This window comes from Nyctereutes procyonoides, unplaced genomic scaffold (assembly GCF_905146905.1).
Source record: "Nyctereutes procyonoides isolate TBG_1078 unplaced genomic scaffold, NYPRO_anot_genome, whole genome shotgun sequence".
Classification (NCBI taxonomy): domain Eukaryota; kingdom Metazoa; phylum Chordata; class Mammalia; order Carnivora; family Canidae; genus Nyctereutes; species Nyctereutes procyonoides.
Genome location: NW_026575036.1, coordinates 14842742 through 14867120, shown reverse-complemented (window position 1 = coordinate 14867120; position 24379 = coordinate 14842742). Strand labels below are relative to the sequence as shown.

The 24379-nt window shown below is 39.8% G+C and overlaps 1 protein-coding gene across 7 annotated transcripts in view; it reads left to right on the top strand.

Annotated features, from left to right (window-relative positions):
- Positions 1 to 24072, top strand: part of DENND5B (DENN domain containing 5B) — a 204555-nt gene extending 180483 nt beyond the window's left edge. For all 7 annotated transcript variants that reach the window (XM_055318778.1, XM_055318774.1, XM_055318777.1 and 4 more), the window contains 8 exons: positions 1491 to 1612; positions 5126 to 5271; positions 7170 to 7288; positions 8823 to 9010; positions 14491 to 14573; positions 14793 to 14919; positions 16821 to 16995; positions 19421 to 24072. In XM_055318778.1, the coding sequence (XP_055174753.1) occupies positions 1491 to 1612; positions 5126 to 5271; positions 7170 to 7288; positions 8823 to 9010; positions 14491 to 14573; positions 14793 to 14919; positions 16821 to 16995; positions 19421 to 19604 (1144 nt within the window). In that variant the 3' untranslated portion in view covers positions 19605 to 24072. The remainder of the gene's footprint in view (positions 1 to 1490; positions 1613 to 5125; positions 5272 to 7169; positions 7289 to 8822; positions 9011 to 14490; positions 14574 to 14792; positions 14920 to 16820; positions 16996 to 19420) is intronic.
- Positions 24073 to 24379: the final 307 nt, after the last annotated feature.

The following is a 24379-nucleotide window of genomic DNA, read 5'->3' as shown; positions in this document are numbered from 1 at the left end:
ACATAATATATAAGAGCTAGTTTGAAGGCTGAAGACTTAGGTCTTTAGAGCAAAGCTATGCAAAAAATTCAGCAAAGATCTCAAACTTGATAGTGTGTTGCAGTCTCATCATCATAACACATTGGGTTGCTTACCCCCGAAGCATTTTAATGTCCAAAGAGTTTGATAAAAAATGCAAAGTGAAATATAGCCTATGAATCTGATCTTGTTCTCTGAAACTGGTTACTCCCCTTACCCATCCCTGCCTATTATAAGCCATTCATGGCCACTGTGGCCAAAGTAGAAGAAAATTATAATAATCACTTAAAATCCTTCTACATAATTGTTGGGCACCTGGAGGTGCCTGGCTGGCTTCATAGGCAGAGCCATGCGACTCTTAATCTAGAAGTCATGAGTTTCAAGCCCCATGTGTGGCACAGAGTTTACAGATACATATATGCGTAAGAAAAAAATCCTGTTACATAAAGGTAAATAGTAAATATCTCAGATATTTTCTTCTGTACTTTCTTCTATGCATGCTCAAAGCATCTGCCTTCCCTTTAAAGTCCTTTAAAGGGACTTTAAAGATAGTCCTTTAAAGATAAAATAAGTGTGTCAAAAATTCTGAAAAAATTCTTAGAATAAGGTGAGGTTAGCTAAGCCCTACAAAAATGGCTTTTAACTCGTCATTCTGACTTATTTTTAAGCCACCTCTTCAATGTGTCTGTGTAATGTGATATAATGCTTTATATCTTGTTTATCAAGTCTTTGATCATGTATCAGCACTGAAGATTATATTGTATTTACAATTCAGTATCACACTTTATTATTTTTTAAGATTTTATTTATAAGTAATCTCTATACCCAACATGGGACTCGAACTCATAACCCTGAGATTGAGAGTTGCATGCTTCACTGACTGAGCCAGCTGGGCTCCCGAGTATCATCCTTTTTTTTAGCTTAGTGTATTATAAACATTTCATTATATCATAAGAGTTCAAGCTCTGAAGACTGAATGCCTTTGTTCAAATACTGCCTTTGTTATTTACTATTTGAATGACTTTGGACAAGATACTTAACTTTTTTTTTGTATCTCTGTTTTCCTAATTTATAAAATGAAAATGCTAATAGACTTATACTTCATAGGGTAATCATGAGAATTAAATGTATGGATAACTATAAAACACTTGGAAAGTGCTTAAATGTAAGTGCTTAATAAAAATTACTATTTTTAATAGTAGTTTTGTTGTTATTAAAACTTTTCCTAAACTTTATTTTTAATGCTCATACAGTATTCCAGCGTATGCATGTATCATGATATATTTTTCCATTTACAAATAACATTTTAGTGGATATCTATGAGTAAACCTTGCCCATATTTCATATTATATTCTTAGGACTGAGTCCCAAAAGTAAAATTAATGTATTTGGCTTTTACTAAGTATTTGTTTTTAGTGCAAGACATAATGAAAAGCAAGAAAAATATACTATTATTTTGTACTCATTCCTAGGAAGCTTTATAAGCGTTATGCTTTTCTACGTTGTGAAGAAGAAAGAGAGCAGTTTCTTTACCATCTTCTTTCCCTCAATGCTGTTGACTACTTCTGCTTCACCAGTGTGTTCACCACTATCAGTAAGTCTGGAGAACTGGCTACTAAGTGAAGAGTTGCTCAGGCAACTAATGGAATAGAGTTTATGTTTTTAAAAGTGAGATATATGATAGTACAGTGAGATAGACACTGTGAGTGAGGCAGGCTCCAGACCTCTATTTAGGAATGAAGGTTGTGCCCCAGCAGCTGGGAGTGCTGTGGGAAGGCAGCCATCAGCTGTCAGCCCCTGTGGGGAGTGCCTCACCGGAACAAACTATCCACCACCCCCAACCCCTGCCCAAGATGATCCCTCCTAGCAAGGGGAGCCAGCATCCTAGGACTGCCAAGCGCTTTTGAGAACTTAACCTTGGGATCAACTGAGGACTTCACTGGGACTGCAACAAACTCAACTTCTCTCTCAGGCATATGGTCTTCCCAGGAACAACATCCTTTATGCTGATTTCTGACTCTCTCTGCTTCCCAGGAAGCCTAGTCTCCAGTAGGAAATGGAATGAATATTAAAAAGGAATGTTGGGCAGCCCGGGTGGCTCAGGGGTTTAGCCCCACCTTCAGTCCAGGGCATGGTCCTGGAGACCCGGAATCGAGTCCCACGTCGGGCTCCCTGCATGGAGCCTGCTTCTCCCTCTGCCTGGGTCTCTGCTGTTCTCTTTCTCTGTGTCTCTATGAATAAATAAAAAATAAATAAAATAAAATAATAAAATAAAAAATAAAATAAAATAAATAATGGAATGTTGATTAGGGATACCTGACTGGCTCAGTCAGTGGAGTCAAGTGGTACTCTTGATCTCAAGGTCATGAGTTCAAGCCCCATGCTGGACCTAAAGCTTACTTTAAAAAAAAGAAGAAGAAGAAGGAATATTTTATTAAATGGTCCAATATCTTACATAAAACACATAAAATTTTTTAAATCAGCAAATAGTAATAAATGTATAGAACTGTGAACATAATTAAACTTGGATGATTCAGAAAGACCTTACTGAATAATGTAGGTCTGTAGAGGGAGGAAATGCTGACTGGAGATGTGTGTTTGATAGAAAATAAGGGGATCCCTGGGTGGCTCAGCTGTTTAATGCCTGCCTTTGGCCCAGGGCGCGATCCTGGGGTCCCGGGATCAAGTCCCGCATCGGGCTCCCGGCATGGAGCCTGCTTCTGTCTCTGCCTGTGTCTCTGCCTCTCTCTCTCTCTCTCTCTCTCTCTCTCTCTCTCTATGTCTATCATAAATAAATAAATCTTAAAAAAAAAGAAAAGAAAATCAAATTAGGGCATTTATTCTGTTCACCAATACTAATTATTATGTTCAGTGGCTCCCCTTCCCCACTTTGGAGAAATTTTACTTGTATGAGTTAGGAATTGTGTTTAGCTACAAGAATCAGAAACTTGGAAAATGGTGCTTTAAACAAATTGATAGTTTCATATTTCTTATATAATAAGTTTCAAGATAGTCTACAGTATGTTCACGGAACCAGGGTCTTTGTTCCTCTCTTCCTACACAGTCCTCAGTGAGTGCTCATCACGTCATGGCCACAGGATGGCTATTCTCAATCCATCTTCTAGCAGGAAGAAGGAAGGAATGTCAAGGGGGAAAAAGCAGCACTTGTGCTAGAAAAACAGGATTTTCTAAGAGATCCCACTAAATATAATATTTCACTGGCCAAAATTTTGTAGGTTTTGGCTTTCTAGTCTCTGATAGAGGCAGACAAGGAAAAATGGAGCTGAACTCTGGGGTATTGGGCCAACCAGTAATATCTGTCAACTATCCATTAGTACCTAAACCATCAATCAGTTTAATACATTACTGCTGGTATAAGAAGCTAAGATGTTAGGAGCACCTGGGTGGCATAGTTGGTTAAGCACCTGACTCTTGATTTCAGCTCAGGTCGTGATCTCAGGGTTGTGAGATTGAGCCCCATGTCCAGCTCCCCACTCAGTGGGGAGTCTGCTTGAGATTCTCTCTCTCTCCCTCTACCCCCTCTAATCCTTCCAAATAATACATCTTTAAACAAAAAAGCTAAGATGTTATGTACAGTTTTAAAACAGAAGAAATAGCAGAGGTAGGTAGGACTCCTAAGATCCTACTCATATCTGTAGATTTCATATAAGTAACTCTTCAAGGAATTAAGATCTTTATGAAAGAAATATTTTAAATTTAATAATATTAGTCCTTTTATACTTTATGTAATCACTGTTGTGCATCTGTGGTCCCTTTGCAGCCACAGAACTGTTGACCTTAAACCTTTTTTTTTTTTTTCGTAGCTTTTCTAATCCTCTCAGTGAAAGGAATGAGAGAAGCCTCTGGCACCTAAAATAAAGTCTTGCACTAACCTCTTCTGCTTTCAGTTTCAAAACCCATTTGATTCTGATGATTACTAAACCGTGAAAGTACGGCCTTTCCTCTGACATTTTCCTTTCCTTCGGTCAAAATAAAAAGGCGAAAGGGAGGTTATTCACCCAACATAAAGAAAGTCGTCTGTGTAAAATTAGGGAAATGAACCATTTATCCCATTCAGTTTCCTCATCTAAGAGTGCACTCAGCCATGATCTCATTTTTCTGAGGCTGTATCTGGGCACCTTGTCCAATAGATATGTATCATCCTATGTGTAGATCATTGAAGGAGTGCTTCTAATACCTCTTCTTCTGACTAAATGAGCAGAAATCCCAAAGATACCAACAAAAATCGATTCTACCCTGCTTTAAAAAAAAAACAAACACAAGTATGACTCTGAGGGATAAAAATGCTCCAGTGTGTTTGAGCCATCCCCATTTTTAAAAGAGGATGAAAGGAATGTGCAGTTTCTAACTTTATCTTGCTACTCTGAGCAAAAGACAGTGATAGGACAGTGACATCTAGTGGTGTGCCTTTTGAAGACCCTAAGGAAAAGGTTTCACACATCTTTCTTTCCCCAGGACTCCTCTTGTACCTGAGTGGCCTTAATAGCCTTCCAAATTGTGGTCTATAGACTTTATGTTTTGTCCAGAATGGCATTGTTTTTACTACTCTTGGCTTTGCGTATTGTGCTGTAAAATTGGAATAGGAACGTTCTGAAACATTGTGCAAGAAAATTAGCAACAAGGGGATACTGTCCCAAGAAGTCATTCACCCCCTTTTACATATGAACCATATCAATAACCATGTTCATTTGTATACATGATTTTAGAACAACATTTAAAACGTTAATGAAAATTCTGTATAGCCGTCAGTTCTGGTATTAGTGCCTGAGATTGTTTTTTTTTTTATAAATGTAGAGGTTATGCATATCACCATGGTGAGACTCTGCATGCCATACATACCTGGTGAGATATATATATATATATGGTACAGAAACCAACACAAGTATTGGGATTTGTGGTTTTTAAACTGGATCTCATCTTTTTAGACTGGAAGAGGTGATCTCTGCTTTTTGTTTAAGTACATATTGATAGATCATAAAGAGCAAACTATCTGTGAAAGGCAACAAAGTCATTAATATATATACTTGCTTTATTATCAGGAGTATTTTATTGTAATATTTAATTAACTTCAGTATTGTTCTTTCAGTGATTCCATATAGGTCAGTGATCATCCCCATCAAAAAACTGAGCAATGCGATCATCACATCGAACCCTTGGATCTGTGTATCAGGAGAGCTAGGAGACACAGGAGTAATGCAGATTCCCAAAAACCTCCTCGAAATGACTTTTGAGGTGGGTTCAGCTAATACTTTTCTTAGCAGAAAATATCATACATAGTTTCTACACAAGGATTCCAGTTTTGCTTTTTAATTTTTCCTCAAATCAAATAATATAAAGGAGTACTCAAGCATGCAGGATAATTTTTGTGAGTATACAACTAAAGTGGTCTTAAACACAGTAATTTGTTTTGTATTTTTATTGCTATAATTTTAATTATTAAGCTCTATTTTTCTACTTGCAGTGGAATACTTTTGGCGTTGCTAGGTCCCATTTCATGATTGCTGGTGCCTAGCACAGAAGTGGGCAGCTAGGGAACATTCAAGTAAATGCCTTTCCCACAGTGGTTCTCTTCCTTACTGTAAAATGCTCCCTGCCTGAACCTGCACAAAAGGACAAAAAGACAGGAGAGCTGACATCCATGCTTATGGCTTGTAAACCCCATGGTTCTACAAAAATACCTCTATTTTAGGTATATAATATTATAGTCAGTTTTCAGGTCCCACCTGGCAAAGTATTCTCCTGTCTTTGAACCCACATGTGTGTTGATCCTGGCATGCAGGAAGAAGACAAACACCTGCTCTTGTTTCAGGAGGGAAGGAGTACTAACTGAATGTCCTGTTCTCATGTTCTTTGGGGGTCTAGGAATAGCAGTTTCCATTCAGTCATAACACACCCAGGAGCCTGTTTTAGCATATAAAAGATTAAAATCCTTGACTTCTCTTTGACTAGCAAGCATGGAACATTAACTCTGTAAGTCCCATCATTCTATTTCCATCCTCCCTCACCTGGATGGCTGTGTCTTCTCACCTTGATACGAAGAAGTCAAGGGCTTTAAGAGCTCATAGCTCTGATGTTCCCAACCATACATAGTCAGTTGGGTGGTTTGTGATATTTTATCAGAATTTAAAAGTCAGAATTCAGGGGGCAGCCCCGGTGACGCAGCGGTTTAGCGCCGCCTGCAGCCTGGGGTGTGATCCTGGAGACCTGGGATCGAGTCCCACATCAGGCTTCCTGTATGCAGCCTGCTTTCCCCTCTGCCTATGTCTCTGCCTCTCTCTCTCTGTGTCTATCATGAATAAATAAATAAAATCTTAAAAAAATAAAAAAATAAAAGTCAGAATTTGGGACTCCTGGTTGGCTCAGTGGTTGAGCATCTGCCTTCAGCTCAGGACATGATCCCAGTCTGAATATCAAGTCCTGCATCGGGCTCCTGCATCGGGCTCCTGCATCGTGCTGCTCCCTCTGCCTGTGTCTCTGCCTCTCTTTGTGTCTCTCATGAATAAATAAGTAAAATATTTTTAAAAAATAAAGTCAGAATTTAATTGACATTTATTTTTAACTATTATCATTGCTTTCTTTTGTACTTGTCCACCAACAGCCAGGAAACATTGATAACTATACTTTTTTTTATGATAGCTTCAAGACTTCTCGTAGATGAGGTTTAAGGTCAGTTCTGCCTTGGCATTTTATTAGAAACAGAAAAATAGCCATGTCAGTAATTTTTTTTTTTTTTTAATATCTGTAGTCGTTTTCCTGACCTCACTGTAACTGAATCTAAATAGCATTCTTTTGCCACTTCTTGGAATTCTTCTCATCCTAAAGGCACATAGTCTGGGTTCCCCAGTTAGAAATAATTTTTCCTTTTCCATTGTTTTTCTAGTATTTATTTACATCTCTAGTCTAGCACCTTGTACAGTCTTCTCATTTGATAATGTCCCTATGTGTCCTACTTGTCTCATTAGATGGGATATATTAGATGTGAATATATCTCTCTAGTGGAAAGAAGAGCACATTATGCAGGATGGTCCTCTGCAATTATTAAATTATATGGAACCAAAATGTACGACTAAAGCTAAAAGGTAGTGGATGTGGAATCAGGCTCTGAATAACTTCTGGTCCTGTCCCTACAGTGCCAGAACTTGGGGAAGCTGACCACCGTTCAGATTGGTCACGATAACTCAGGACTGTTAGCCAAATGGCTAGTGGATTGTGTCATGGTCAGAAATGAGATCACAGGACATACATACAGGTAAGTAAATGTCCTTGAGAACTCAGAATTCTTTCTTTGAGACACTTTAGACAAGAAAAGGTTGAAGAATTGTTTTATTTCTGAGGTGCCTGGCTGGTTCAGTCAGAAGAATGTGTGACTCGATCTCAGGGTCGTGAGTTTCAGCCCCCTGTTGGGTGTAGAGATTACTAAAAAAGGGGATCCCTGGCTGGCGCAGCGGTTTGGCGCCTGCCTTTTGCCCAGGGCGCAATCCTGGAGACCCGGGATAAATCCCACATCGGGCTCCTGGTGCATGGAGCCTGCTTCTCCCTCTGCCTGTGTCTCTGCCTCTGTGTGTGTGTGTGTGTGTGACTATCATAAATAAAGAAGAAAAAAAAAAGATTACTAAAAAAAATAATAATAAACTTTAAAAAAAGAATTGTTTTCTTTCTAAAGCTTTCTCACTGCCCTCATAATTTTAGTTTAGGTTTTGGAGTTGTTTAGTTTTACTTTTTATGTAATACAAAATTGCCCCAAAAAAACTTTCAAAAAATTGATTGTATTTGCTCTGAATGCCTAGTCCACAAGTGTTGGAAAAGAAAGATTGATATAACTCTGATTTAAAAAGGGGGGAGAGGGGAAGCTTGAGGTTACTAATTTAAGTAAGAAGAAAGGGTCTTTTGGACTCTACTAGCTGGCACTCCTCTTTGGAAATACTCTGTTTTCTCCTGTAACTCAACTCCCACATTAACTTCTAGTTTGAAAATATTCTTGTCAGAAGAACTAACCACAGAATTTTAATATAGGTTAGATATAGAAAATATTGAGTCATTTTAATTTGGCAGAATGTAATAACAATTTCTGGCTGTATAAGAATGTATTTTTCAGAGATTCATACTGAAGTGGCTTTAGGGGTGAAATACCCTGATGTGTGGAGTGGACTTTAAATGTTTGAACATATGGGACACCTGGGTGGCTCGTCAGTTGGGCCACTGCCCTTAGGTTGTGTCATGATCCAGGAGTCCCAAGATCGAGCCCTGCATTGGGCTCCCTGCTTGGCAGAGAGCCTGCTTCCCCTTATGCCCCTCAGGCTGCTTGTGCTCTCTCTCTCAAAAAATAAAGTCTTTAAAAAAGAAATAAAATACTTCAGTACAAAATAAAAACAAAGCATATGGCAAAACATTAAGTCAGGTGATAAGAATATGAATGTCTTATAAAATACTCTCTACTTTTCTGTGTGTCTGAAATTGTAAAATTAAAATTTAGAAAACAACCCATAGGCACTAAAATGATGGGCTTCATCCATGGTGTCATTTAAAAAATTCTGACTAGGACAACCTTGGGTGGCTCAGCGGTTTAGTGCCACCTTCAGCCCAGGGCGTGATCCTGGAGACCCGGGATCGAGTCCCACATCTGGCTCCCTACATGGAGCCTGCTTCTCCCTCTGCCTGTGTCTCTGCCTCTCTCTCTCTCTCTCTCTCTCTCTCTTATAAATAAATAAAATATTTTAAAAATTGGGACTAAAACTAGTAAAATACTGGTTGGTGATGGAGGAGTTGTTTTTCTGACCCACAAGGTTCCCATGTGGGCGGTGGCTGGGGAAAGGCGTTGATGATGGAAGCCTGGAGAGGATCCTTATTGGGGAACTAATGACCTCAGTGGCAGATGAGGACCTGGTAAAGCAGTGTCGGACTCCACCCCAGCAGAAATCCCCCACCTCAGCTCGGAGACTGAGCATCACTTCACTGACAGGAAAAACTACTAGTAAGTACCATCATTACTGTTAAATTTTCAGTGTACCTCAGATGTTGCAGGCATCATGCAGCCATTTCACAGGAAACTGTTGCATTAATGAATCGCAGTAAGATAGATTAAAAAGAAGAAAGCTAAAAAAAAGAAAAAGAAAAGAAAGCTAAGGAAAATTAATTTGAGCAAACAGTTTGAAAAAGGGAGGGAGAAGGACTCCAGAGGGACTCCTGAATGGCTCAGTGGTTGAACGTCTGCCTTTGGCGCAAGGCGTGAGCCCTGTTCCAGGATCCAGTCCCACGTCGGGCTTCCTGCATGGAGCCTGCTTCTGCCTCTACCTGTGTCTCTGCCTCTCTCTCTCTCTCTCTCTCTCTCTCTCTCTCTCTCTCTCTCTCTGTCTCTCATGAATAAATAAAATATTTAAAAGAAAAGGGAGGAGAGAGGAATGGGAAAAAATGGGGCAAGTATTAAATAATTAAAAGCCTGAAGAATTCTAAGGAGGGCACTTGATGAGATGAGCACTAGGTGTTATATGTTGGCAAATTGAATTTAAATAAAATATTTTTTAAAAGAAAAGATTCACAATCCCCTCTCTGAAAAAAAGCCTGAAGAATTTAGATTTTTAAAATCAAATAAGGGATACCTGGGTGGCTCAGTGGTTGAGCATCTGCCTTTGGCTCAGGGTGTGATCTAGGGTCCTGGGATCCAATCCCACATTGGGCTCCCTGCGTGGAGCCTGCTTTTCCCTCTGCCCGTGTCTCTGCCTCTCTCTGTGTGTGTCTCATGAATAAATAAATAACATCTTTTAAAAAATCACAACTTTTAATTTGTTTTGTTTTGTTTTGTTTTTTAAGATTTTATTATCTATTTATTCATAGAGACAGAGAGAGAGGCAGAGACACAGGCAGAGGGAGAAGCAGGCACCATACAGAGAGCCTGACGTGGGACTCGATCGGGGTCTCCAGGATCACGCGCTGGGCTGCAGGCGGCGCTAAACCGCTGCGCCACGGGGGCTGCCCAAAAATCATAACTTTTAAATAAAAAATAAAATCAAATAAAAACTGTATGCTGTTTTGATTAAGCTATGAAAATGTGGATAAGTAATATTTTGACTGAAACCTAAAGGAGGAAGGGCTCCTGGCTGGCTCAGTCAGTAAAGCATGCAACTCTTGATCTTGGGGTTGTAAGTTCAAGTCCCACCTTGTACAGTAGATTGTACTTTAAAAACAAAAACCTTAAGGAATAAAGACAGTTCATATTACAATACTCCCAAAGAGCTATATATAGCTATTCAGAACCCCTTTTTCTAAGAGAAAATCTAAAAATTCCTCTCCCCACCCCTATCTTCCTACAGAAGTAATAAAATACTATAAAGGAGTGACTTGGGTAGCCCTGGTGGCGCAGTGGTTTGGCGCTCCATGCAGGGAGCCCGACGTGGGACTTGATTCTGGGTCTCCAGGATCATACCCTGGGCAGAAAGCAGCACTAAACCGCTGAGCCACCTGGGCTGCCCACATATGCCATTTGTAATACTACCATAAACTTCCAATTTATGCTTATGTGGGCATTAGTAGGGTGAATAATGTCTCCCAAGGGTATTAGATCCTAATCCCCAAAATCAGTAAATGTTACTTTATTTCGAAAAAAGATCTTTGTAAATGTGATTAAGTTAAGGGCCTTGGGATGGGGAGATTATCCTGGATTGTGTAGGTGGGCCCTAAATGCAGTCATACATATTCTTAGGGAGGCCGAAATTGGAGGGATTCAACCACCAGCCAGGGAATGCCAGCAGCCACCAGAAGCTTAAAGAGGTGGGGAGCGTGTTCTTCTATGAAGCCTGCAGAGGGAGTGTGGCCCTGCCTTGATTTCTGCCTGGTGATAATTTCTGACTTGTGGCACTCCAGGACTATGACAGAATAGATTTCTGTTGTTTTAAGACAACACATTGGTGGGATCCCTGGGTGGCGCAGTGGTTTGGCGCCTGCCTTTGGCCCAGGGCGCGATCCTGGAGATCCGGGATCGAATCCCACGTCGGGCTCCCGGTGCATGGAGCCTGCTTCTCCCTCTGCCTGTGTCTCTGCCTCTCTCTCTCTCTCTCTCTCTCTGTGACTATCATAAATAAATTTAAAAAAATAATAAAAAAAAAGACAACACATTGGTGGTAATCTATTACAGGAGCCACAGAAAACTAAAACAGGCAAGTAGGATTTAGTGAAAAATTATAGAAGTTCATCAGTGAAGTGGTTTTATTTCAGCCATGGACAGTAAAGCCATAGGTAGAATAACAACAGTACCTGAGAGTTCCTTAGTTTACCAACAAAGAGGTTTCCTTGGGTGTTTTCTGTCCCTATCCATATATTAGCATATGGTGATATATTAACTATTAGAATGATAGAGTCTAAAAAATCCCCCCTATTCTTTCTCCAATTATTCCCCTGATTCCTAATTCCTTGTTGCCTTCAAAAGTAAACTTGACACCACACACTAACTAGAAAAACTAAAATTACAAAGACTGGTAACACCAAATACTGGTAAGGATGGAGAGCAGCAGAATGCTCAGACATTGCTAGTGGGAATGCAAGAGGAAACAATAGTCTGGCAGTTTCTATAAAGACATGCGGACCCATAGCATACACTTGACACAGAATCCCACTCCTAAACATTTACTCAAGAGAAATTAATACATGTAGCTACACTAAGATTTGTAGTCCAGTGTTCATAGGAGCTTCATTCATACTAGTCAAAAATGGAAACAGCCCAGTATCCACCAGCTGGGGAATGGTGGATAAGCAGAGTGTGCTGTATCTACTCAGTGGCATGCCACTCTGCAACATATAAAAATGAACAAACTGTTGATACATCTAACAACACATGGGTGAATCTCAGAAGCATTACTGTATGTGAAAGAGAACAGACACAAAGAACAAGGTGCTATACAGTTCCATTTACACTAAATTCTAGAAAAGGCAATATAATAATGATAGAAAGCATGAGCAGCAGTTGCCAGGAGTTGAGAGTTAGGGAAGAGGATTGACTAAAAAGGAGCATGGGGAGTTTTTTGGGGTTGGTGGAAATTTTCTACATTATGATTGTGGTGCTTGCATGACTATACTTCTATCAAAGTTCATCAAATTGCACTTAAAATTGGTGAATTTATTGTATGTAATCCTAAATTTACTTAAAAGAGTGAGTTGAGAGATTTCAACCCAGTCCATCCAAATTATTACAACTTCTAAAACAGTCCCAGTTTAAGTGGGACATTACTGTTTTGAGAGGCCTTATCTCCCACTTTTGGTCATATTTCCTTTCCTTACTCAATAAGTAGAAAATTCTTTTTTTTTTTTTTTAAGATTCTATTAATTTATCTGAGGGGGCAGATAGAATTTATCAGGGGGAGGGCAGAGAGAGAAACAGACTCCTGGCCAAGCAGGGAGCCCGATGTGGGGCCGGATCCTAGGACCCAGAGATTATGACCCAAGTCGAAGGCAGACGTGTAACTCACTAAGCCACCCAGGTGCCTCCAATGAGTAGAAATTTTTAAATAAATGAGTTTTAAAATACTATTGATTAGAGGCACCTGGCTGGCTCAGTCAGTAGAGCATAAGACCTTGATCTTGGGGTTGTAAGTTTGAGCCCCATGTTGGGTGTAGGGATTAATTTAAAAAATGAAATCTTTAAAAACAAATAAAATACAATAAAATACTAATTAGTACAGTGCTGTTTTAGAGTGAATAAAAGTTTTCAAAATAGATTTGCATGTTTAAAAGAGAAACAGGGACACCTGACTGGCTTAGTCAGATCATATATGATTCTTGATCATGGGGTCATGAGTTTAAGCTCCATCCTGTGCAAAGAGATTACTTTAAAAAATTAAAAATATATATATTCAGAAAAAGGAAAAAAAAATAGCAGCTGAAGAGGCCACAGTATCAGTCCTTCAATTGTTATTGGTATAGAAAAAACTTAACTTGAGCTTTACCTGAAGAGTGTTTTATGTGAGAAATCCTCCAGCAGTATGACAAAGATTCTTAAACACTAGAATGTGTAGCTTGTCCTTTATGGTATGACATGTATTAAATTTAGTAGTTAAATATTTGATAATTTCTTGTGGTGATTAATTTTTCTCTTGTTACCTACTTTGTCCCTAAAATCCTTTTTCTTCTTCTTGGGGTTAGGGAGGCAAAGGCAATTTAGGTCCCATTCAAGCAGCCCAGCACACCTCCCTCAAGAACAGGGCCTGAGGGATGCCTGGGTGGCTCAGCGGTTGGGCACCTGCCTTCTGCTCAGCTCGTGACCCCGGGATCCAGGATCGAGCCCCACACCGGGCTCCCTGCAGGGAGCCTGCTTCTCCCTCTGCCTATGTCTCTGCCCCTCTCTCAGTCTGTGTCTCTCATGAATAAATAAATCTTAAAAAAAAAAAAAAAAAGAACAGGGCCTGAGAGTGGTGCAGGCAGAGCAAATGAAGCAGTGCCCAGATGGACTGAGTAGCCAGAAAGGGAAGCAGTTCTGGGCTTTAGGTGCCTCAGTATACCTGGCTGTCCTCTTCCCTTTATTTTATTGTTTTTTAAAGATTTTAATTATTTATTTGAGAGAGAAAGAAAGTGAGAGAACATGAGCAGGGGGTGGGATAGAGAGAGAAGCAGACTCCCCTGCCAAGCAGGGAGCCCAATGTGGAGCTCGATCCTGGGATTCTTGGATTATGACCTGTCTGAAGGCGGACACTTAACCAACTGAGCCAACCAAGCACCCCTTCCCTTTACTTTAAGCACAATAGCAAAAACACAGATTTCAGGGTAGCCCGGGTGGCTCAGTGGTTTAGCGCCACCTTCACCCCAGGTTGTGATCCTGGAGACCTGGGATCGAGTCTCGCATCAGGCTCCCTGCATGGAGCCTGCTTCTCCCTCTGCCTGTGTCTGTGTCTCTCACTCTCTGTGGGTCTCATGAATAAATAAATAAAATCTTAAAAAAACCCCACAGATTTCAGATTAGCCATTCAGAGCTTCACAAACCTTTCTTTGCCCAATAAGGGACTCAGGTAGATAGGCTAAGGAGATACCTAAGGAATGATGCTATGGGTCTTTCCCATCTCACTCCTCAGATCCAGGGGCTTGCTAGCATTGTGTGACAGGTACCATGCCAGGGATTGACATCTGTCATATCTCATTCACTTTATCCAGTGACACATGAGATGTATATTTTCCCTATTTTAGGTTAAGGCAATTCAGACTCAGAAGAAGTTAGACATTTAACCAAAGTTATAGGTTGCAAGTGGCAAGATTGGGATTTGAATCTAAGGGTCTCTTGGATTCTTTTCCTTTGTGCCAAGATGCCTCCCACTTGGCCGAACTGGCCTGAGGCAAGTTTCACAGACAAGCCCCTGACAAGCCAGCCTGCTATGGTGAAGTGTTTCCTGCATGGGTGGACACAGGTGATACCCCATAGTACTTTGGTTTATTTCCCTTGCATGAGAATTCAGCCACTGTTCATTATTTTTTCAGAACCCAATGCTGGACAGATCCAAGAAGGAATTGGAGAAGCTGTGAACAATATTGTGAAACATTTTCACAAACCTGAAAAAGAGGTATGATAGTCTATAACACTTAATATAAAGGATTTTAAAGCCATTTTTATACATAATACATAAGGCAGTAGAGAGGGCATGTTAATTTTTATTTGTAAGCTTTGTAATAGCTACAAAACATGCTTCATCGCTGCCCTCACTCAGCACCTGTTTCTCTAGTGTCTTCTTAAACATAAATGCAGCAGATTATTCTTTGGCACTGCATATTTCGCTTTACAGAGAGGAAGCCTCACGGTGTTGCTGTGTGGAGAAAATGGACTGGTTGTGGCACTTGAACAAGTCTTCCATCATGGGTTCAAATCTGCCCGCATCTTTCACAAGAATGTCTTCATCTGGGACTTCATAGGTAAATCAAAGCAGATGTGTGTTGTTATAAGGTCACTGAAACGTTTCTTAGAAAACTCAAAGATCCAGGAGTTAAAGCAAATAAAGGTTAGTGACAATGGAGTACATTTTTTGAAATAAATATCAAATTAGCTTTTCATTCAGTCAGCAAGTATTTATAGTGTCCATAATATTCCAGACACTATTCTGGATGCTCGAGATATACATCAGGGGGCACCTGGCTGGCTCAGTTGGTAGAGCATGGGACTCTTAATCTCGGGGTCATGAGTTCAAGCCCTACACTGAGTATAGAGCTTACTTTAAAAAGAAAGATAACACATCTAGAGATAAGTAAAACACAGAAATTCCTATGGTTGACAAACTTATATTCTAGTGGGGGCAGGAACCCAGACAATACACAAAGACACAACAAGTATGTGATTCATCTAGTATGTTAGAAGGCGATGGTTGATCTGAAAAAAAATAGAGCAGAGTGACAGGACATGGAGTGGAGAGTGCTCTTAAGTGGGGCAGTTACATGCTTTGTGGACAAGGTGACATTTGAACACAGATTTTTAGGGAATTGAGGAATCAAGCCATGTGGATATCAGAGAAGAGCACTGCAGACTGGGAGAACTGCTAGGGCAGAGGTCCCAAGGTGAAAGTGTGCTTGGCCTTTTCACGGAATAGCAAGACTAGTGTGACTGGGGCAGAGTGAGGGAGACAGAGTTAGAGGATATTGGGAGAGAAGGCTGTTTACTGCCAGAGCCAGGTGCTTGAGGAATTTCTAGGCCGTTGGAAGGACTTTGGTCTTTATCATGATTGAAATAGGAAATCATTAGAAGGCTTTGAGTCAGGAGTGAGTGACATAATATAACTTGGGTTTTAGAAGGATTATTCTAGCTTAATACTGTTCAGTATGGTAACCACTAGCTACATGTGGCTATTTAAATTTAAACTGATTTAATTTAAATTAAATTTAAAATTCACTTCTTTAGTCACACCTGCCTTACCTGGAAGCTATTAAATTGAACCTTGCAGTTATAGAACATTTCATTCATCACACAAAGTTCTGTTTTGGAGTGTGCTGCTCCAGCATGCTAAATAAGCTTTGTAATCTTTATTTTGGTATGCGGTTCTTCTAGAATTCCCAGTTTTTTTAGAGGGGTGATTAATCATTTTGTGTCTTGTAAATATGGTCTAGATGAAGTAGCTGATTTTATCCAACTTAGAATTTTTAGACCAAAAAAAAGGTTGACAGAGCTAGGCCTCCAGGAGTGATTTTTTTTTTCTTTTGGAATGCCTAGAATCTTACTGCTCCTGTTTCTGATATGCATACATATCTCTTCCTCAGATTTCCTAATCAGTTCCATTTCTTTGTTTTTTGTTTTTTATAAATTTATTTTTTTATTGGTGTTCAATTTGCCAACATATAGAATAACACCCAGTGCTCATCCCGTCAAGTGCCCACCTCAGTGCCCGTCACCCAGTCACCCCCATCCCCCAATAATCAGTTCCATTTCAAGGATTTTGTTGCAAAGTATTAGCCATTCTATAACCACAACAGAGGGCACCATCTTAATGGCTACTATGTATTGGCTGGTTACTCTTCAAAGATTCTTGATAGAGGAGTCCATTTTTTTTCTTTTTTGGCAATTTCCATTGCTTGAAGGTATTCTAAGGAGAGTAAACTTTCTATCCTTTTGGAATGTGGTCTAGATTAGAAAATAAACTCCTGGGAGCATATTGTTCCACTGGGAAACATGGATCTCTATAATTCCTTGTGAAACCAATGATAAAGTAATGATTTTGGTTTCTGAATGCAAAGCATCATTACTATTTCCAAAATAAACTAAGTGATTACTCTTTCTGTTCATGAAGTATTAATGTGTATTGTGATATCATTCTGACTTCCTTCCCCAGAGAAAGCGGTTGCTTATTTTGAAACCACTGACCAGATTCTAGACAATGAAGATGATGTCCTTATTCAGAAATCATCCTGCAAGACCTTCTGCCACTATGTAAATGCTATTAATACTGCACCCAGGAACATTGGAAAGGACGGCAAATTCCAGATTTTAGTTTGCCTTGGAACACGGTATAAAGCCAATTCGACTTTCCCTATCTTTGTTATGTGTTGGACAAGAATCTAGAAGGGTGTATCATGCTCCTTCCAAAGCTCTCCCGTGGGCTTCTTTCATTCCTAGTTTTATTATGACACTACTGTTTATTGGGTCCTTGCTATGTGCTGGCCCTTTGCTAAATGTGTTACGTTCATTCTCTCATTTAATCCTCCTATCACTTCACTACCACACTACCTGAAGTAGCAACTGGTAACCTCGTTGTGTAGATGAGAACACAGAAAATAGTTGAGGCACAGCTAAGTTAACAAACTTTCCCAAGGTTATACAGCCAGAAAGAGGCAAGGCCAAGATTTATACCTAGTCTCATTCGAGGACTCTGAACCATTCTACTACACTGGCTCCAAAGGTAGGTAGATAGGCAGTAGGTAGTTTGGTAAGGAATTTGACACACCAGCAGATACATATATATTTACAGTATACCACCATGTTGCTTTAAATTTAATAACATTCTAGGGCAGCCCCGGGTGGCTCAGCTGTTTAGCGCCACCTTCAGCCCAGGGCCTGATCCTGGAGACCAAGGATCAAGTCCCACATCAGGCTCCCTGCATGGAGCCTGTTTCTTCCTCTGCTTGGGTCTCTGCCTCTCTCTCTCTCTCTCTCTCTCTCTCTCTCTCTCTCTCTCGAATAAATAAATAAATAAAATCTTTTTAAAAATAAATAAATTTAGTAATATTCTAGAATTTGTACTATATAAATAATTCTTAACTATATAAAGTCTTCTCTTTAAGACAATTTCCTATCCATTTATTTTTTGAAAATGATGCACAGGAGCTGTAAATTCCATTCATTTTAAAACAACTATCACAGTTGTAAGAAATGAAACACATAGACCTTTAGAATAAGCTTGTTTTATATCTATTTTTTTTAAGATTGATTTATCTATTTGGAGACAGAAAGTACAAGAGAGGGGCAGAGGGCAAGGGAGAAAGAGAATCTCAAGCAGACTACCAGCTGAGTGTGGAACCTGGCACGGGACTCGATCTCAACCCTGAGATCACGACCTAAGCCAAAATCAAGAGCCAGACGTTTAACAGACTGAGCCACCCAGGCACCCCAAGAAAAAGATTAAGTTATCTTTGTGTGTTTGTTTCTTTCTGCAGCCCTAGAGCCCCAACAAGAGATTCAGGATGGCCTGGTTATGGCTGCTCTTGTCATGAAAGGCATGTTGTAAGGTGCCTGGCTGGCTTAGTCAGAAGAGTATGTGACTTTTAAACTCAGGGTCATGAGTTCGAGCCCCACGTTGGGTGTAGAGACTATACAAAAAATAAACTTTTAAAAAGGGGAGGGGGAAGGGGAAAGGCATATTGAGAGATGCTCAGTAAAGATGTCTTAGATACTTAGTGACAGATAATTAACGTCAAGACACACCAGAGGTTGAGATGTTATCCTCCTGGAACAACTGGTTTACAGAACTAAGTTCTGTATTTCTTCATAATAAAAGGGGCCAATTTCAGCTATGCTTTTAAAATTCCTTTTGAGGGGCGCCTGGGTAGCTCAGTGGTTGAGGGTCTGCCTTCTACCAGGGCGTGATCCTGGGTCCAGGATCAAGTCCTGTGTCAGGCTTCCCACAGGGAACCTGCTTCTCCCTCTGCCTATGTCTCTGCTTCTCTCTGTGTCTCTCGTGAGAGAAAGAAAGGAAGGAAGGAAGGGAGGGAGGAAGGGAGGAAAAAAAAAGAAGAAAGAAAGGAAAGGGAAAGGAAAGGAAGAAATATAATATAATTTCTTTGGAGGGACGCCTGGGTGTCTCAGATGGTTAAACATCTGCCTTCGGCTCATGATCCCAGGGTACTAGGATGGATCCCCATATTGGGCTCCCTGCTCAACTGGGAATCTGCTGCTCCCTCTCCCTCTGCCTCTCCCCGCTTTCCGCCTGCCCACTCATGCTCACTTGTGTACTTTCTCAAATAAATAAAATATTTTTAAAAAATTAAAAATAAAATTCCTTTTGAACATGATCCTTATCTTCTTTTATCTCTTTACTGATCTGACTTATTAGACCAGTGCAACCCCTATTTTGGTTTGTAAAATCTACTTAGTATTTTTCTGCTTTGATTTTGTTCCTTGTTACGTTGTGTCAGTTTTTTTTAAATGCTAATCCCAACTGTTTAATGTAGTCAGTCTTTCTTCCCAAAGAGTCAATATATTTTGGCATACCTTGCCACAGATGTCTGAGTATCACCCTAGTAAAAAAGAAACACAAAATGACATTTAACCAGCAATTTCCAAATTCTTGACTTTGGTTTCCTCTCTGCTGACCTCAGAACTTGCCTAGATTTTGCTCCCTCCAGCCCTACTCCTTCCCATTGAAATCTTTCATATGTGTGTTGTTCTGCAGCAAGGTCAGCAGGGCTCAGGACTTCTTTTTCTTTGAATCTGTAGGGATCGCCTGCTCCCACAGTGGATCCCACTCTTGGCTGAGTGTCCTGCCATTACCCGAATGTACGAGGAAAGTGCCCTCCTGCGAGACCGCATGACTGTCAACTCTCTCATCCGCATTCTGCAGACCATTCAGGACTTCACCATAGTCTTGGAAGGATCACTCATCAAAGGAGTGGATGTGTAACCCAAATGACTAGAAACTCTCAGTCCAGACCCCTTGTTCCTGAACCTTCCCCAACTATGGGGACTGATTTGGACTTGTCTGACAAGGTAGTGAGTCACTGCAGGGGCATCACGCAGTATTCCCCAATCTGAATAATCCTCACACTGCAGACAAGGCAAAATGCTTTATTGTAGTTCATTTGAACCTGGAATTTAGTATAAAATAGAGTATTTTCATGTGTTAGATGTGTGTAAATATGCTATCTTCTTTAAGAAATTATATTACTCTAATAAGATACTTTTCTTAGATTGAATATTCCTGTGATTTAAAATAAGTAGCTCAACCGCATTGGGAGTTGGGGAGGGGAAGAGTGGTGCTAGCCAGGAAGAAGCCAGTAAACATGTAATTACAGTGCAACCCAGTTGGGCTTTTTTTTTTCCCTCCAGGTATCACAAAGGAACCCAGAATGCATTGTTATGTCATCGCCATCCATCCTGGCGAGTCCAATCCTTTGTATTGTGAATGTAAACAGCTTTACCTACTGTATGTGATAGTCCTCACTTCTATTTTTAAGTTACACATGGTTTCATACATTTGAATTGAGTCATTTTTCCAGTCTTTTGGAAAAAATTTTCCGCCGGCACAAGATAATGATACAATTCAAATATTTTAAATACTGGACCCCAGGAGCTTGGCTGAACTGGAAAGAGAACACAAAGCCCTGAGAAGTATGTTAAATTGTAGGATTATAACTTCTTTACACTTTGGAAAGATTAGCCTAGACTAGCTTCATTCTTGGCATTTTTATTCTTGTTATGTGAGGTACTTTGAAGAGATGTGAATTTCAAAGTGTTGATCTCCTAGTTATAAGAACTGCAATTGGCAGTTTGATTCTGGACTGCTAATTTGGCCATCTAAACCCTGCAGCAGTTCCTTACCTCCAGGATAATCTCCAACCCTGTCTTTGTTAGGTTCCAGCAGCCCCCCTTCCTGAGCCCATCCCCCTCTCAGGAAATGGAAGGAATGTCTAAGAAGGAGGAGGGCTCTGTGCAGCTTGGAATGTTTTTGTGAAAGTATTTGTTGACCATGATAATGCAAATAACTGGGAAAGAGAAAGAATGAACCTTTCTGGGTGTTTCAGGGCAAGTTTTGTGTTCCTTTTTAAGAAGGGGTAATAATATAAAACAACTGGCCCAGAGAAGGTAACAGCTAGGAAAGCATAGATGGCAAAAATGGAAGCAGAACAAGAGGCAACAGTTTTGAAAGACCAAACATTGTAACTTTCCAGCTTGGTATTTTATAAGGAAGTTAAATAAATGTGGTGTTAGCTCATTACCTTAAGTCTTCATTTATGGCAGGTCCTGTAACTAATTAGGCATTCACACGTTGTTAGCAGTGAAATTGCCTCAGCAGAGCTCTGGGTTTTATTCCCAGTTGTGGCTGAGAAGCAAAGCCATGGCCTCTCAGGACCTTTGTACAAACTTGAGGGTCCTGGGCTTTAGCCAGCAGTGTTGTTTCCCTTATTTCCTCGAGGAAGAAGGTAATGAAACAAGTGCCTCACTCCCTTTATCAAACACTGTATTCGGCCCGGGGTAACCAAGGCGCATCCCCTTTTAATATGTAACTTAGTACTTGCAGAGCAGTGTGGGAGTTGAAGGCAGCCTTTAGAAACCCATGGAAAGGGTTTAAGAAGATGATTCTGGGTGACCTGGGTAGACTGGAGATTTGTTCTCCTGGGGCTAAAGGGTATCTGCATTGGTGTAGCTCTTCCAGGGACGTGGAAAGTCTGTCATGGGAGGCATCCAGACCTATTTCCCACAGGGTTCTTGTGTTGCAGTCATCAGAAACCATAGAATGATCAGTGGAGAGTTTTATTCTTACTACTTTTCTCATAAGGCCGTATTTCTGGCACACTCTGGGCAGCTGAGAGATGACCTAGGTTAGCATGCTAGCATTGAGTCATCATTTTATAGATGGGTACACTTGAGGATCAGAGAGGTTAAATACTTAGCCCCACAGCTGATCAGTGACAACGCAAGAGTCTAGAACTCATGTCTTTTATTACACCAAAGCTCAGAGGCATTCATGTTAATAGTCTTTCTACCCCTGGATCCACCCAAACAGCTAGTAAATACGTGTTAATATTCATTTATAATAGTCATTTATAAGAATTAACATTCATTTTAACAGATTGTTCTCAAGTGGTTGAGAATTATAGCTGTTATAAAAACTGGGAGCAAAATTGGATTTGGGGCCTGTGAATAAAAACATTACATTAAAAAGTAGTACCCCCAAAAAAGTTATACCTAAAGCCTTATCCCACTTTGTGTAGTATGACCATAACAGTGGAAATGACCAATTTCAAAAGAAATAGTCACACCAGAATTGACACATCCTCTAGAATGCTGGGCCCTTTAAATTGGTCCCCTTGGAAGCCCATATACTTATTCCAGTGATACAGCCAGGGCTCCAAACAGGTGGGGACCTCCTTGTGAGCTGCTTGAATGGCTTACAGCCCATTCTTCTGAATATTGCCAGTTATGGTAAATCTCAGGCTTTCAGAAGAAATTTCATATTTGGAAACAAAAAGTCCTTAGGATCCAAGCTAATGAATAAAAAGGATGCTTATGCAGAGTTTGAGGTCACAAAAGAAACAACTCTGAAGAAATAAGACTTTGTTCTTATGTGGCTTATCACTGTCTCTAAGCCAATACCAGGATATTTTGAACAGGACGGTAGCAGAACCCTTATCAGAATAAGTGTATATAGCTGACTTTTGGAAGGACCGTACCCAGTTAGAGGTATCCTTTTTGCTATATTAATTTTTTGAATTAGTATAATAATGAAATGAAATAATTGCCAAAAATGTTACCTCTTGAAACATCTGATTTCGAAGTGTTTTCCAAATGTCCCAAACCTCCTAATGGGAAGCTTTCCGAAGGTGGCACACTGTTGTTGGTATATTATGTGTGACACTGGAAAGCAGTGCCCTGGTTGGGGGCTCACGAGCACCTTAAAGATGACCGAGGCTCAGTGTGGAGTGGCATAAAGTGGGGTTCTGGTTGGCCTACAGGGAACAAAAGTTCGTCCTCTTTCCCACTGGGATCAAGAATTTGATATAAGAAACCTGAAATGTGCAAAAGTTTGCAGTTGCCTCTAAAATTTATTTTAAATCTCTCACACGTTTTTGAACCTTTGTGACTCTGTGGTATTTACTTTAACCTGCGTTTTTAAAAAATAATTGTAATGAACTGTCACACTACGTGAATGATACAGGGGAAATACTGAATTGCTTGTTTTTCCTTTTTTTGAAATAAAGCACTGTGGTATGTAAATTTAAGTGAAAGAGGGGTAGAGACTATACTTAACAGTTTATGTGTAGTCTATGTTGACACCTCTAAGATATTTTGAAACATGAGGCCACAGACGAGGACCTCAGATCCCCAGGGAAGTATTTATTTGACAGCATTGAGAGTATAGCGCTTAATTGAAATATCTTCCTTCTGCTAAGATTTATGATCTTTCAGTAGATTTTCATGTTGAGAATTGTGAGTATTTTCTCTGTGAGGTTTGCAGAAGCTATCCTTTTCACTATGTTGAAAGGACAATCTGAACCTTAGCTATTTATATTTCAGTATTAACACACCTTCATTGAGAATGGTCTCGAGCTCCTCTCTACTTTTATAAAAGTGAATCCTGTTCCCAAAGTCATCAGTTTCTTTTGAAGCCCCTCCCTGTTCCTTACATAAGTGTTTGTTACACCACCATTTAGCTTATAAGGAGATGGAAACAAATAATAAGCTTCTAGGTCCCTTATTCCTATTAAAACACATTGATAAATCTCTTGGATTTCCAAGCCTTTTTGAAGAGAGTGCTGATGATGTGATCGGAGGAATCCAAGAAACTCCTACTCCCAGATCTTCCTTGAGCTGATCATCCTCTCAAGGACAGAGTAAAGCTTAGCTCCAGAAATGTATCACATTGAGCAGTTGACACCAGAGTGAGAAAATATATGTATCAAAAAGATTCTCCTCATTTGAAGGAACCCAGGGCATCCTTGGGTTATGGTAGGAGAGAATCTCACTTCATCCATTTTCCTGAATGTATATGTATGTGGCTCCGGTCTAATCCAAACCAAATCTTGTTGACAGTAGAGAGGTATGGTAAGGAGTTCTGTTGTCAATCAAATGAGGGTGTTAAACATAGAAAAAACTCTCTGTGTTACACTTGAACCCTGTATAAATGTACCCTGTGTATCTTTTTAAAAAATGAACATTTCTGCATTTAAATTATATTGTGTTTCTTTGTATTGTTAACAATGCATCAGAACTGGATTTTTTTTTCCTCATCTGAACATAATATAAGATTTAAAGAGTATTGTGATATCAAGCACTTTAACATACATATCAGAGAAACTGACGTGGGTTTTTCAGGTTTTGGAGTACATTTAAATATGACTTTTCATGCTTTGTTCTTTACAAATAAAACTGTGGGGTTGATACTTTGTTTTGCTTTGTTATTATACAATCTTAATGCTGAGCGGCAAGGGACTTCAAAAGTAGAGGAATAAACCGAAACCATTATATAGTAAACATACAGCCTGCTATGCAACTGGTTATCCAGAAATGGTTTTAAAAAATTTTTTTCAAACTACTTCACACCATACAGAAAAATCCATTCTTGACCTAATAACCTAAATTAAAAAGGAAAAACAAACGTTTTAGAAGAAAATACAGAATGTATTTATGAACCTGGAAAAGGGAAGGATTTCTTAAAACACTCAAACATAACTACCA